This window comes from Bactrocera neohumeralis, chromosome 5, assembly GCF_024586455.1.
Source record: "Bactrocera neohumeralis isolate Rockhampton chromosome 5, APGP_CSIRO_Bneo_wtdbg2-racon-allhic-juicebox.fasta_v2, whole genome shotgun sequence".
Lineage (NCBI taxonomy): Eukaryota > Metazoa > Arthropoda > Insecta > Diptera > Tephritidae > Bactrocera > Bactrocera neohumeralis.
This window is the reverse complement of record NC_065922.1, coordinates 42,178,494-42,193,696: the sequence shown is the minus strand read 5'-3', so window position 1 is coordinate 42,193,696 and position 15,203 is coordinate 42,178,494. Positions and strand designations below refer to the sequence as shown.

Here is a 15,203-nt window from a genome sequence, read left to right as displayed (position 1 = left end):
TCCCAAAGTAAAGTACAACCGTAACAATTCTTTGGCATAACAAAGATTGTATTCATATTCAAAATTTTATATTCGCCTGCAACCGAACCTGGCACTTCCTTACTTGTCAGCAATTATTTTTGACTTCAACAGCTTACAACCCGAATACCAATAAAAAATATGTATACATAATACATATGTACATTTTTATTCCAATAATTCGCTTCGTCCTCTTTCCCAGCAAACTAATTTCTTGATTTATTTTACCGACTCATCTTAGCATTGATAAAATTTCTTTATCAAAATCATACAAAAGCACAAACACAAACATACTACTCATTCATACCTGCATACTTGCTTGCCCATTGACATATGTATAAAAACATGATTGCGAGCGCCAAGCGCCTTTACGTACATACATACATATGTAGATATGTACTCATGTCGCCGTGCTGATTATTTGCGATCTGTGAAGAGCACAACAATAACGTCCTCTCAGCAAGAACTACTTGTAGTATAATATCTACAAATGAGTGGCAGTGTTATTAGCAATTTTGCTTATACATACATACATTTATATACCGGCATTATCATAGCAACGGGACATGTCTGTATATAACGGATTATAGTGACACCTGAGAAATTTATGGCATGGTCGAGCGAGCATTATGAAGGCCTCTACATGCTTTCTATTTGACACATTCAACAGTTTATCAATAGATTCGGCGGCTGAAGAACGCCGAGTATAAGGAGCGGAACTACTAACCTATAATTCCATGTGATAGTGAACAAATGTTTAGACGAAATTATTTGTTGATATTTGCATATTTTAAATTCGAAATAGTTATGGAAGAAAGCTTAACTGCGCGTTACGTTTAAAGAGACTTAAAACCCGTTAATTGAAAGTTTGTGTTAAACGATTTCTTATTATTGTGTTATATTGAAGACAGAAGAAATAACGGTAGTGTACTTAAGGAAGCAACTGAGAAATATAGTAAGTTAGAGATGGTTATGTCTTTATGTTATGTATACGCCGCGTATACCCATTGTACTAAGCGATTATTTGAAAATTGTAATATGCTCAAGTATGAGTTGCCTGTTTGTACTGCACTATCCTTAAAAATATTTTGCTGTATGGAATTTTTATAAGAAAGCAAATTAATTCAATTTTGTGAAATTAAAAATATATTGGCGGGGCATATTTATACACTTGCAACCTGTTGCTGCAGAGTACAATAGTTTTGTTCAAAACTAATCGAGATAGATATAGGGTTATGTATATATAAATGATCAGGAAGACGAGAAAAGTTGAAATACGAGTCTGTCTGTCCGTCCGTCTGTCCGTGAATGCTGTAACTTGAATAAATATTGAGATGTCTTGATGAAACTAAGTATATGCTTTGCTTGGAACAAAAAAAATTAAGAGTTCATAGATGGACGTAATCGGACCACCTCCACGCCCACAAATCGTCATTAACCGAAAACCTAGAAAGTGCCATAACTAAGCACTAAATTATAATACATTATAAAATTCTAATTTGGCATAGGGGACCTTAAATGGGGGAAAAAATTAAAAAAGTGGGCGTGGCGCGCCCTACTTTAAGATTAATTTATATATCTTCTAAACTACTAGAGCTACAACAAATAAATTTGCTGAACGCAAATATTATAAGAACTCCTACCGACAGTGTGAAAATGGGTGACATCGGAAGATAGCCCCTTCACTCCCCATATAACAGTACTGTTAAATACTACTACAAGCGCAATAAGTCAATAAATAATTACGCCAGAGATATTAAATTTTACCTCCTAAATGGTATAAGAATTTCATTTATAAGAACCTGTATGGAAATTGGACAATGAGCGTGGCACCGCCCACTTTTTGGTGAAATCACATATCTTGGAACACAACTCACCGATTTCGACTAAACTAGGTAGGTAGCATTTTTCTCATATACCCGAATTCGGATCACAACCACGCCTACTTCCCATTTAACACAATTTTAATTTCCATTTGATTCCTTTAAAGTATGCCATTTCACGAACAAAAATTGTTCAAATCCAAGCAAATCTGTTCCATCCCCTAGGTACCGAATATTTAGACCCCGATACCTATAGTTAACTTTTGACCTATCGATCAATTTGTGAGATATACAATTGACATTAAGAGAAAATTCTTTACAGACAATAGTATTTCTGTGTATCAAAAATGGGTAGAATCGGGTCAATACTCCCAGCTCCCATATACCTAGTATACAGATTTTCGAACTTCCAGTTGATTTTATACTAGATATATCGATCAATATTTGAGTTATCTCAATGAAAATTACAGAACCACATGATTGGTGAAACAGGGAACATTTTTTTAGTATGTGGCATGATAAAAGTTAATAGATAAAATCGGCTCGATACTACCCCAACTCCCATATACTATATGTATATGTAAAATGATTTTCGTTTTTCTGACAAATCTTATGCCGGATTTGTCGGTCAGTGTATAAGTTATATAGAGTTTATGTATACATAAAATTGCTTAGATTTCGATCCTCTGGTTGACGTTTGACATCTTAAGGTATTTCCCTTGCGTTTATTCTTGCAACTTGCAAGAGTATAAAATGTTCGGTTGCATCCGAGTTTTCTTACTTGCTTTGATTTATAAATAGCCAATACAAATCAATTCCATAATCGTTTAAATTTATGGCTTGGTTAACATTTTCACCGGATTGTTATTCTAAATCGGTTATCTATAAAAAATCAAGAAACATTTCTGACATCAAATAATTACTTCGTTCAACAAAGCAAACACACAACACACAAAATATGCTCTGGACATAAAATAATTTGACGCTTTGCTAATAGTTTCATATCCAAATATATATATACATACATATAGTATATATGATATATGAATCTAACGTAAGATTGCAAAATATTACAAGCTTTTGGCTGCCAATGGGTAGATAAATATCGGAATCTCGTTCGGTCTCGATCAATAAGGAGATATTTTTTTCAGTAACTTTAAGGAATTGGTGATCTTGCTATGAAAGCTAAAGCATACATATAATGACCGGATTGTGTCCAGCTATGTATTACGAAATATCTTTACTAGAAACAGATAATTATGAAATAACCGCAGACAGTGGCGTAGCTACAACTTCGGGCGCGCGGGGCCAAGGATGTTCTGCCGCCCCCCTTTATCTACTTACCTACAAGTTTCATGAGGTGGTTCGAACAAAAGTGAATTTTTACAAAATATCTTCGAGGTATTAAAAAGAACTAGAAGCCACGCAAATTCTGAAGTTCCAAAAATCTCACAATACGGTTTTTGAGGAAATTGATAGTAAATTTACAAGAAATCTTATTTGTTAAAGTATTTTTTTGAATATTAAAAAACAGCGAAGATCGTTTTGCCGCCCCCAAGACGTTGCGCTCGGGGCGACCGCCCCCCTAGCTGCGCCACTGACCGCAGACATAGACAGATAGATGCTGAATAAAGGAAGTTTGAATGTCTTTGTATTAATTTAAAATTTTTATGTATGAATAGTAAAATTGATCATTTGTATACCGGAAAGTAATACAGTCGATTCTTAAAAAAATTTAAACGTTACAATTCTTTAAAAAATCAAAAGGCTCCTTTTGCTTCGAGCAGCGCTGATGATTTCCAAGCATTAGAGGCGTTACGGAAGAAATTCTCCGGAATAGCCTTGAGAACCGAGATGCATGCTGGTTGGATCCCCTTTCATAGGCCTTTTCAGGCAAGGAAACAAAAAACGTCCGCGAGGGCCAGATCTAGGCTGTAAGCCGGCTGCTCTTAGTTAGGTAGCTGTTCACAAAAAGGCGGTGTGAGCCATTTTTTGTCGTGTTGCAACTTCTAATCGGCTGCGAAGGCTTTGTCGGATCCGATTGACCCTTCGTCTCTTGGCGTTGACGGTTTGTCCAAGAGGAAGAAATTCATGTTGGACGATGCCTTTAATGTCAAAAAAGACAAAAGGCATCGTTTTTACTTTGGATTTACTCATTCTCCCGGTCTTCATCAGCGTCCGCTTCCCGGCCCTCCAAAAAGCCCTATATCAAACCTCTCTGTCGAAGATTTACCGAGATCCACACAAAATTTAATCGCTTACCTCTGCTCTAACGAACGCTGCATTTTCGGCTTGCACCACTCACAGAAACACGTCGAGCAAAAAAATTTGTGGTGACTCTTCAGGTACTGGAAGACAACTGCCCAGCTGCTCGTTTGTTAGCTAGGAACGCCCGCTACCGAATCCAGTCGGCGCGCGAACGCTCCGAAGTACAGTCGCGGCGGAAAAAAATCAGTCCTATTACTTTCCGGCCAAACACTGTATGTACCAGTATATATAACTCTATATCTATCTCGATTAGTTAGGTGTTACAAACAATCAAAACTTGTGGGAGTATACAAATTTATATGAAACAAAAACAAAACTTAACGAATCTTAAAGAAAAATTTGTGACATATGTGCTCAAAGGTTTGTGGGGTATTACAACTATGTACATACTATGTTCTGCTTCTCTAGCAAAAAACAGTTGTACATCATTCGGAAAGCAACCCACATACATATGTACTCGAGGTTAGGATGACGAGACGAGTAGAAACACGCGTTCCTTGGCAAAAAAGTAAGGACGAGTTCGTAGATGGGCGTAACCGGGCCACTGCCACGCCCACAAAACCCTATTAAAGAGAATCTAAAAAGTGCCATAACTAAGCACTAAACTGGCACAGATGATTGCAGTAGCAAGGGGCACCTTTGGGCAAAAGGGTTTGGGAAAGTGAACGTGGTCCCGTCCTCTAATAGGTTTAACGTTCATATCACTTAACCTAAGCCGGATAGGTGAACCCCAAAGCCTACAGTGTGCTTTTTACCTAAAATATCGGTCAATGTATAAGATATATAATTGAAATTTGGAAATAATCCTTTTCTGATAATATTATCTCTGTGATCTCTGTGATTTCTGAGTATTAAAAATTGTTTGAATCGGTTCAATACTTCCCTGAGCCACCATATATCTAATATAAGCACTTTTGAACTACCGGGCCAATATGTGCGTTTTCTTAGTAAAATTGAGCGAACGGGTTTTTCCAATAACAGGGTATGTAGTATATTTGTGTTTAGAATGAATAAAATCAGTTGAAAACTTGGCCTATACCCCATATAACTAACTAGCTTATGAACCTCAAGGTAATAATCAAGAGTATGTTCGGTTATGCCCGAATTTAGACCTTCCTTAATTGTTTTTTTTTTTAAGAAATAAAGTATAAAATATGATATCAATAGACTGATGGACAGGGAGCCTCGTCCTATATCCCCTATTATACACAAATTAAAACGAAAACGTTATTTCCGATATAAGAATTCAAAGAATTCGGTTCCACATAGTGCGTCCAAGAAAACTGACTTCCTTGTTCATTAGAAACATTAAATATACCTACAATGTATGTATGTATGTAATCTACTATATATACATATGTACATATATTAGTTTCGGTCAAGCGATGTTATGATGATATCCATTACCTTAAATATTATTACTAATATAAAAGCTATCCAATACAGTGAAAATATTATTGACGAATGAAGGCGAAAACATAATTGCCATTATAAGAATCCAAGGGATTGTGCCTAAGGTTTAATTTCGAAAACGGTTCCTAAAAATTTTTGTCAATAATAAATAAAGTATTAAATTTTTTTCTTCGAATTATAAAAACATGCTTATGTTTAGAAATATATACATGTTTTTTTTTGAATATTTTTCTTTTAATGTAATGATATTTAAACTATCCTTTAAGTTGACTCAAACTGTGCGCAAAGTGCAACATTTTACTAAAATCGGTTTAGTAGTTTGGTAGATAACTCCGGAGGAAGCATGACGTGTTATTGTATATATGTATTTATATGTAGTATTTAGTATATAAAGCAACAGAAAAATCTATTTTTAACACTTTCCCAGCTTATTTTTTCCTTAGCTTAATTCTGGTCAAGTGTACTATCTCTATATTTTATATAGTGATACACATTAAAGCCGGTATAACTATATGTAAAATGTAATTTTTTTGCCAAATAAATCTACCAAAATTTTTTTCAAATTTGTTTAATAATTTGATTTTTTAGTTCGTCAACAAAATGGATCCAGCAGCATTCTTGAATGTGGCCAATCAGGTCATAAAGTTGAAAATGTTTCCTTACTTTGACATTGCAAACAGCCTGCTTGCCGCACTAGCTGTTAGAGAAGATCTAGGTTCGAATGCACAATCATTTTCACGTAAACATCCGCTTGCATGTTGGCTATCTACGATGCTTGTAATATTCGCCGGAGGCATGGTCTCCAATGCCCTGCTTGGTGAACCTATATTGGCCCCTCTGAAAAACACACCACAATTATTCGTGAGCACAGTTGCATGGTAGGCTTTTATTATATACATACATATATGTAGAATACTCGTATACGTACATAACGTTTGAAAACATTTATTCTTTAACAATCATTTAACAGGTACTTGGTTTTCTACACACCATTTGATATCGGCTATAAAATCGGCAAGTTCCTCCCAATTGAAGTAGTTGCTAGTGCAATGAAAGAGATTTATCGTGCAAAGAATATCTATGATGGTGTCTCCCACGCTGCTAAGTTGTACCCAAACGCCTGGATAATTATGATTATAATTGGAACATTGAAGGGCAACGGTGCTGCATTCACAAAACTTATAGAAAGACTGATTCGGGGAGCATGGACTCCGACAGCTATGGAGTTCATGCAGCCTTCATTGTAAGACCTTCATCTAAGACCAAATGTGTAAAATGTAAATTGTACCTGTAAATATTAATTTTTCAGTTTCACCAAAGCTTCTTTGTTAGCTTCAATAATATTTGTACTGGATAAGAAAACAGACTGGATTCCAGCGCCCCATGCTTTGGTTTACTTCGGTATTGTTATATTCCTGGTATACTTCAAACTATCTTCTATACTTTTGGGTACACATGATCCTTTCCTACCACTCGAAAATCTGTCCTGCGCAATATTCTTCGGCGGTATTTGGGATAGCTTAGCAAAAATCTTGGGACAAAGTCAAGTAAAAGGAAGCAAAAAGCGGAACTAAAAGACCGATCAGCAGCGAAAGACGTTAAAAATTGCTTTAAATCTATAACCTCCAAATTCAAAACAACACAACGACCTGTTTTCGGAAAGATGACAGTTACGTAAACGATTTTTATATTTTTGAAATCTAATTTTGTTTACATTTAAATCGAAGTATATCAACAAAGTGCAGTAAATATTACGCTTATTTTGCAATAAAAAAGTAAACGATTCATGCATTTGTTTATAACGGGTAATCCAAGTAGAGGTACTATTTTCAATAGCCTTTGTTTTTGTAAATTCAGGTTCGTATGTATTTCGCGCGCTTCGCTCAACTTAAGGTCAACATAATCGGCATACTATTCGCAACACCATCACCCATTATGAGACCCAGAATTCATTATTGGATAATATTCGAACGAATAGACGGGCCAGCACGCAGTGAAAAAATATATCAGCCGTAGCTGAGAGTGTACACGAAGACCGTGGAGAGTCCATACGGCGCCGTTCGCAGCAACTCTGACTGATGATCTGATCTTAAATTGAAAGCGCACAAAATACAGCTTGTGCAAGAACTAAAGCCGCTCGACCTTCCCAAGCGACATTGCTTCGCTCTATGAGCTCTTGAAAAGTTCCAAGAAGATCCGACGTTTTCGAGCCAAATTTTGTTCAGCAATGAGACCCATTTCTGGCTCAATGGGTATGTAAACAAGAAAAACTAAGATCAAAAGCCACCTGAACAGATTCAATAGCTGTCAATCAAAATAAAGCAATGGTTTGGTGTGGTTTGTGTGGAATCATTGGTCAATATTTCTTCAAAATTGATGCGCACCATAAAAGACAAGCATATGTACTTATACATATATTTTGATTGGAAACGGAATTATAGTATTGTTCTACAGGCCATTGTCGTTGCTGATAAAAAATGTATTGACATTTATTGTGGGGAACCCGGATCATATCATGACTATGGAGTTTTAAAAAGGTCAGCATTTTATAGAAAAGCGGAAAGTAATATGGAAAGTTTATTTCCAAATTCTACTTTTATTCTTGGGGACTCGGCATACCTTTGCAGAAATTACCTCATTCCGGTGTCCAAAGAGTATGGTTCGTTAACACCTAATCAAATCAGCTTTAACAAAACACATTCTGCAGCAAGAATAGTTGTGGAAAATGCATTTGGAGCACTAAAAGGACGATTTCGAAGGCTTCTTAAATTTACGGAGCAGAGAAATAATGTGCAATTTCAAATTTAGTGGCAAGTGCATGCATTATGCACAACATATGTATTATAACAAACGACGATACTATCATTGACCATCAAATTGAAAGTGCCGTACCGGAGTCGAAACCTGCTAATGAGGGGGGGATAGAAACGAGTGGAGATCGTCGGAATCAGTTGCTTACCATTTTAATAGGAGGAAACGAATAATTATTTTAAAATGCACTTTTAGAACAACATTTTTCTAGTGCATATGTTTGTATGTATAGGCACGAGTACATAATTTTTTATATAAACGCGTACATATATGTACGTATGCATTTTTTCAAGATATGTAGTATTGTACATTTTATGATAGGCTTGACTGTGTATTTCCGTGAAATAAAACAATTCAATGAAATAAAACAATATCTGTTGTTTATAGAATCAATTAATTTTGCTATCTTTTATTCATAACATACTGTTGTAGAAGTTTTAGTTTTTCTTCCTCTATTTTTAGTTTTTTTTTGTTCGATTTCCATCTGGAGATCTCGTTTTTCCAGCAAATCCAGCGTAGAACTTCGCCTTTTCTTCTGTAGCTCGATTTTTTTTTTTTGAGCTCGATTATTTGTTCAAAATATCGTTCTCTAGCACTTTTCCGATAACGGGAATATGGAGTAGTATTTGCTGTGTTCGGCTCTTGTGGATACACTTCAGTTGGTGTGCACATGCTACGATTTAACACAGACCGGCTCTGCCTAGAGGTACTTGACATATCATCGAGCATGGCTTCAAAATCAGTCGACTCTTTTAAAAACTGATTTACTGTTTAAAAATATAAAAAAGCGAATTCAATATAAACAATACGTAATGAAAATTAAATTTGAACTAACCACTTGACTCAATCAATTTCTAGAGGATCTATTCCAATGTCTATGGTGTGGTTGTTGAACATTAAGCAACTTTCGCCAAAAATTTCGTCCATTTTCGACATGTATTGTATTGATAGATAAACAAAATAAATAAATATTTAGTTTGTGAAAAGTTGGCTTACAAATTAAAAAATTCAAATTTACCTTTTCTCCATTTCAAACATTCCGTCGCAATAAATTAAATATCAGCTGATTGTTTTTGCCCACGTTGCCAACATAATTCATATATAAGCGAAAATATGAAAAAAGCTAAATGCGTTTTATTTGTCCATGATTTAGCTTTTTAGCTTATGATGTTCAAATAAAACACGGCTATTATGAAATATAGTTCATTTTGAAATTTAAATTTTGTATAAAATTTACCAATCTTCATCCACATTCCTTAAATCGCAATGAAAAAATGTATATACTTACACACATAACGTGCTGAACACATAGAGAGCGACAGACCTCAAGCGACATCTGTCAAATATTAAAATACACACGTTCTTCAGGATACAGTTATGTAGTCGTGCAGCTCGTTTTATGTGGATCATTCACAATGCGTAACCACCTGTCAAAATTACTTGACTACAGCTCAAGGAATAAGGATTTTTTTGAGTAATTACTTAAGAACTGAACCTTAACGCAAACAAATTTTGTTTTTTAAGAATTTTGACTAATGTCTAATATTTCCTTCTATTATTTATTATTCAAAATGATATGAATGGTCTAAATTAATTTGGAATCTAACTTGAAATTCCGTAGCAATCACCAAAATTTGAACTTTATAAATACTATAATATTATTCCTCGGCTTACATAATTAGTCATCATTATAGGGGGATTCTCTTGCTCTTGCAAAACCCTTGCACGGTGCAAGAATTGCAACATTTTCTCTTGGTGCAATGGCACAACAACAAACACACGCAGAAAATTATTTGCAATGGCTTTAAAATATGTCAGACCAAAACCCATGTTTATTTTCGTGCAATGACACGTAAAAAAATAATTGCAACCCTGTGCTAGCTGTCATTTTACTTAAATACATATTTTGACGTTAAATTGTTGAGGAAGTTAAATTTTAAATAGATTCCATGTAAAACGTTAGCCAGAGGATCGAAATATATAACTTACACACTGTCCTACGTATATATTTGGCATACGATTTGTTAGTAAAACCAAAATCATTATATGGAATCATTATATACAATCAGCCGGATGTTCAATAATCCTGGTAATGGTCATAAATTAGGTGAACTTTCCCTCCCATTATATTCAATTTAGGCACAATGATATAGTGTTATGCGTAACATATGTACGTTCTGAAATTTTCATTGAGATAACTCAAATATTGGCCGATATATCCAAGATAAAATCACTAGAACTTCGAATTCGATACCAAGTTCAATCCCATTATATCAATTGCTTCTTTATTTCTGTACTGGAAAGTAAAATAATCAAGAGGAATTTAAAATTTTGCTATGTGGGAAGTAGGCGTGGTTATTGTCTGATTTCGCTCATGCGAGACAGAGGAATATAAAAGGAATGCCACTATCAAAATTTATGGAAATCGATTAGTCGGGCGCCTAGATATTTCACCATAATGTGGGCAGTGCCACGCCCATCGTAAAATTTTTACCACGGTCCCTTGAAAACCTTGTCATACCATCCCGGCTGCAAATTTTTACGTTTCTTCATACACTAGTAAATAAGTAGCAATCGCACACATACCGATCGAACACACATGTGGGCGTGGCGGTGGTCCGATTACGCCCATCTACGAACTCCGTCTTAAGTTTTTGCTAACATGTGTACAAAGTTTCATCAAGATATCTCAATTTTTACTTAAGTGGCAGTCAACCGGATTTCAACTTTTCTCGTCAGCCTGATCATTTATATACATACATACATATATGCGCTATTGACAGCTAATTAGAAACGACACCTATTTTGAAGTAAATGATGGTGTATTTTCCAATAAATCACGTATTTTTATTGTATTTTCATTTATTTTATTGAAACCTATGTTAAACTTAAACTCTAATGGTAAAAATTTGTTTAAAATTCGTTTTTGTTTTGAAGATTTTAACAAAAACATGTGGAATCAACGATTTGAGTGCGACAACTAATTAGAAACGAAAATATTTTATAAACAAAAAATAATGATATTACAAAAACTTGCTTATTTTCAGTTAGTATTTTGTTGGTTATCTCTTTTACTTCAATTTTGCTTTACATCGATTCCGAATTTACGTTAAAAGACTTTGACGGCGCACCAATGGCGTAGCTTGCCATGCCGTTCTAATTGCATCACAAAGGACATCCATATTAGGGATATTGGTGCATATGACTCTTTTAACATTACCCAGAGATGTTCTATAGGGTTTAAGTCGGGCTAGGTGATTCCCACTCCAAAACATTGATAGTATTGTCTTCAAAAAACTTTTGTGCCAACTTAGACGTATGATTTGAATTGCTATCTTCCTTATAACAGGCCAATTTTCATCAGCCAATGGCAACAAGACATTTTATAGGATGTCGATCTATTTCTACTTGTTTAAAATTCCATCAGTTTTATGGGATGGACCAACACATCCCCACACCATGATTGATTTTCCACCATACTCAACTACGCGTAGAATAAAGCGGAGATCAAATTATTAAGTTATTAGACGGCGAACATACCTTCGAGCATCAGGACCTATGCGCTTAATTTTTGTTACATCGTTCCAAACGACATACCTCCGTTGATTTGTTGCCTTAGACCAATAAGAGTTGGAAAAGTCTACGCGTTGTTTACTTTGCATTTTAGTCAGAAGTGGTATCCTGCTTGCTGCCCTGCCGTGAAGTCCAGATTCGACCAAACGCCGGGCAATTGTTCTCTTAGATATTTGCATGTTGTATTCGCCTTGAATTTCCTGTAGAATGTCAGTGGAACTCTTTTTTGGGTCTCTTCGCGAGAAAGTATAAATTCTGCGGCCTATTTCTGTTGCAGTTTTTCAAGATTTTTCTTTGCGTGTAGCATTGAAAATAGTTTTAAAATTCCGTATATGCTTAAGGACATTGAAAACAATTTCTTCTGATCATTTGAACTGATTCGAAATTTTTTTGTACGTCTTCCCGGATTGCCGAAGTTAAAAAATGTAACCAAGTAGGGCAGATGTAAAGCTGCCGCTTTTACTTATTAAAAAACTTGAATAATACATTTGAGTATATTTTAAACTACAACTTTGAAACACATCCTTACCAGAAATCAATAATTTTATTCATAAAAATTAGCTCCAGTATATAAGGTGCCGCGCAAACTTCATTAAAAAGCAACGTGACTCAAATTATGATAATAAAATTAATGCTCACACATGGCAGCAAATCAGACAAAACACCAGCTCATTACACCAACCTTTAAAGCAGTGATTACAAGTTATGGGAAATATAGGCATTGTCCTAAAAGCTTATCGGACTTTACTAACACAGAGGAATTTCTACTTCGGTGACTAACAATCTTATCTGCTGCAGTAATTTGTATTTACATACAACTATACAATGTTTTTCAGCTATCATTTTCACTTTCTGAAGAGAGTTTGTCATTTTGTACTTTTGTTTTTTTTTTATGATTGTATCTAAATATATTAATACATTTTGGTATGACTAATTTAGCGTTTTCTTAATGACATAAAAGATAATGAATAATTTAATTGTAATATATTATAAAAGGTTCAATATAGGTTTGTTGTTTGTAGCGGCAGAAATCTGCCCAGTTGACAGACCATGCAGAAAAAAAATCCCGGTCCGTTCCGGTTACGTAGACCCGACTGCCGTGGGAACGGTGCATGATTCGTTTTCAGTGCAATTTATATTATTCAATAGGACTCGTTCCAAGATCTGCAACAATTGAAAACTAAACCTTAGCACCCTATTGCATTAATGGACATCTTTCTGCATTAGTATTAGAGATCTATCTTGTAGGTTTGAAGAAAATTTTTATACAAAATAAAGCTGGAAACCAAGAAGATCGAGCTTGTGAGAATGACCTTACGAAATCTGGAATGTTACGAGTATATGTTTCAAATGTTCCGGCCGAGGTCAGGTATTTTATAGTAATACTGACGGATAAGGCGGGTAAGGTAGTAAGATCAGGTAGTAAGGCTTAAATTAGTTGTCAACGAAATCATCTAACGAGAGACCAGGGTAACGTGCGTTTCGACGGCGTCCGGACATAGAGAAAGAGGGAGAGGTATTGGGTGAGTGGGATTCATTGGGCATACAAAGAGGTGGTTAAAGATCTGCTCATCACGCAGAACATATATTTACTGAGTCGGGAACGATTATGAATAGATAGGAGTTTAAACAGTATCCAGAACGAAGTTTGTTGGTTACTCTAGATTCGCAACTCGAGCAATTCGTTTACAGTGGGTGGTGGTTTGACTCCACTGTGTATGCTGGTCTGTGCGTGTATGGAGTTAGTTGTAACCGTAGTCTGGTCGGTGTATTATGTATGTATTGGATGTCGACGTAATGAATGATCTCTTGATTCTCCTAGGAGGCAGTCTCCTGCAAGCAGAAGAAACACTTAACTTACATGTGTTTAACGCTAGAATATCCCAATCAGTGTTGTTGTGTTTGCAACGCTCCCTGCTGTTTATGACTGTCTAGGTCGAAGTACTTAAGTTCTCATTTTAATAAGCCGAACACCTAGTCAGATTATTTACCTGCGTGGGAGTTAGCAGTATTTCCTCCTCTCCTGGTACAGAGGGCTAGAGCAGTCTTCGTCGCCCAGGATGATGCTTCCTTATCTTTGCAGTCTATTAGCAGTAGACCTGACCTGAAAAAGAAACCCGAGAAGAAATAAGGTATGCTTCCAGCCTTTCAGCAGCAGATTCATAATGGAAGGGTAGTCAACATCTCAGCTTCCATAGGCTCAGCTGGATAGTTTTTAGGCAGTACCGCCATTCTGATGCCTGATCAGAGTAACAGCCTACGCTACATGTGCAGCAATAGCCGTTTGTGTTGGCCTCCTCTTGTTGCAGTCACTTGTAGTTGAGAGAGCAGTTTGTACCTCTTCCTCACAGGTGAATTTAGCATAATTTGACCGCTCCATCACTTTTCAGCTGGGCGCGGAGTTTTGTTCTAGAGCGGACCTGCAAGGTGAGGTTTCCCTCTAATACGCTCAGTTCTTTGAGGAGAGTCGTTGTCTCCTCTATACCTGTCCAGTGTTAGGGTCCTTGCTTTATTGGTGGTTTACCCTTCCTCAGGTTCCTGATGTACCATTTTACACTGGCTAGAAACCTCCTTCACAACCTTCCGTCGGCAATGGTGCTGGCCATTCTTCTTGCTACTTACCCAGCTGTCCATACTGTTCTTACGAGCTACCGATAAGACAAGCATTCACTGGTCTGGTTGAACCGGGGAACTGATAGTCCAACGCACCAGAGCACCATAGCGCTATAAGGCTACCGCACTTCTTAAGGCGGCCCTGTATTAGGAAGGCGCCGTCTAAATACAGCCGAATTTACCTCCTACAAATTAGTCCAGTAGGCAGGGTGCGTGTAACACCCTCGGCTAGGAGGTGTCAGATCTTCGTCATCGAACCACTGACATCGGTTGAAAGAGACAGAATGACTTTATACATGTACATATGTACACTTTTACTTCAACACTCGCTTCGTTCACTTTCCCTGTAAACTAATCCCTCGATTTATTTTGCCGGCTTATTATTGCATTCACAAAACTTCTTTATCAAAATTATATAAAAGCACAAGCACAAACATGCCATTCATTCATACCTGCATTGCGTATTGACATATAAAAACATGATTGCGAGCGTCAAGCGCCTTTACGTACTATATGCATATGTATGTATGTATGTATGTACTTATGTCGGCATCGTGATTAAATGCGATCTGTGAAGACAATAACTCCAACGGCCTCTCAACAAGAACTAGCGGATGTCAAGCAACTAAGCGATCACTAATATTGTCACCCCTAATGGTGAAGTGGGGAGAATCTGTTTGCTCA

General features: G+C 36.2%; 1 protein-coding gene and 1 pseudogene across 1 annotated transcript; both read left to right on the top strand.

Moving 5' to 3' along the window:
- The first annotated feature begins 786 nt into the window (after positions 1 to 786).
- LOC126759987 (trimeric intracellular cation channel type 1B.1-like) lies at positions 787 to 7,256 on the top strand. The gene is made up of 4 exons (XM_050475298.1): positions 787 to 973; positions 6,111 to 6,400; positions 6,493 to 6,765; positions 6,832 to 7,256. Exons 2-4 carry the CDS (start codon positions 6,123 to 6,125, stop codon positions 7,094 to 7,096), a joined length of 816 nt encoding a protein of 271 aa, XP_050331255.1. The 5' UTR covers positions 787 to 973; positions 6,111 to 6,122; the 3' UTR covers positions 7,097 to 7,256.
- A 642-nt stretch (positions 7,257 to 7,898) lies between these two features.
- On the top strand, positions 7,899 to 8,506 carry LOC126758441 (uncharacterized; annotated as a pseudogene).
- Positions 8,507 to 15,203: the final 6,697 nt, after the last annotated feature.

Coding starts and splice junctions, on each gene's coding strand:
- LOC126759987 (XM_050475298.1), top strand. CDS start 6,123: ATGGATCCAGCAGCATTCTTGAATGTGGCCAATCAGGTCATAAAGTTG. Junction 6,401..6,492: donor TTCGTGAGCACAGTTGCATG/GTAGGCTTTTAT, acceptor ATCATTTAACAG/GTACTTGGTTTTCTACACAC. Junction 6,766..6,831: donor GAGTTCATGCAGCCTTCATT/GTAAGACCTTCA, acceptor TTAATTTTTCAG/TTTCACCAAAGCTTCTTTGT.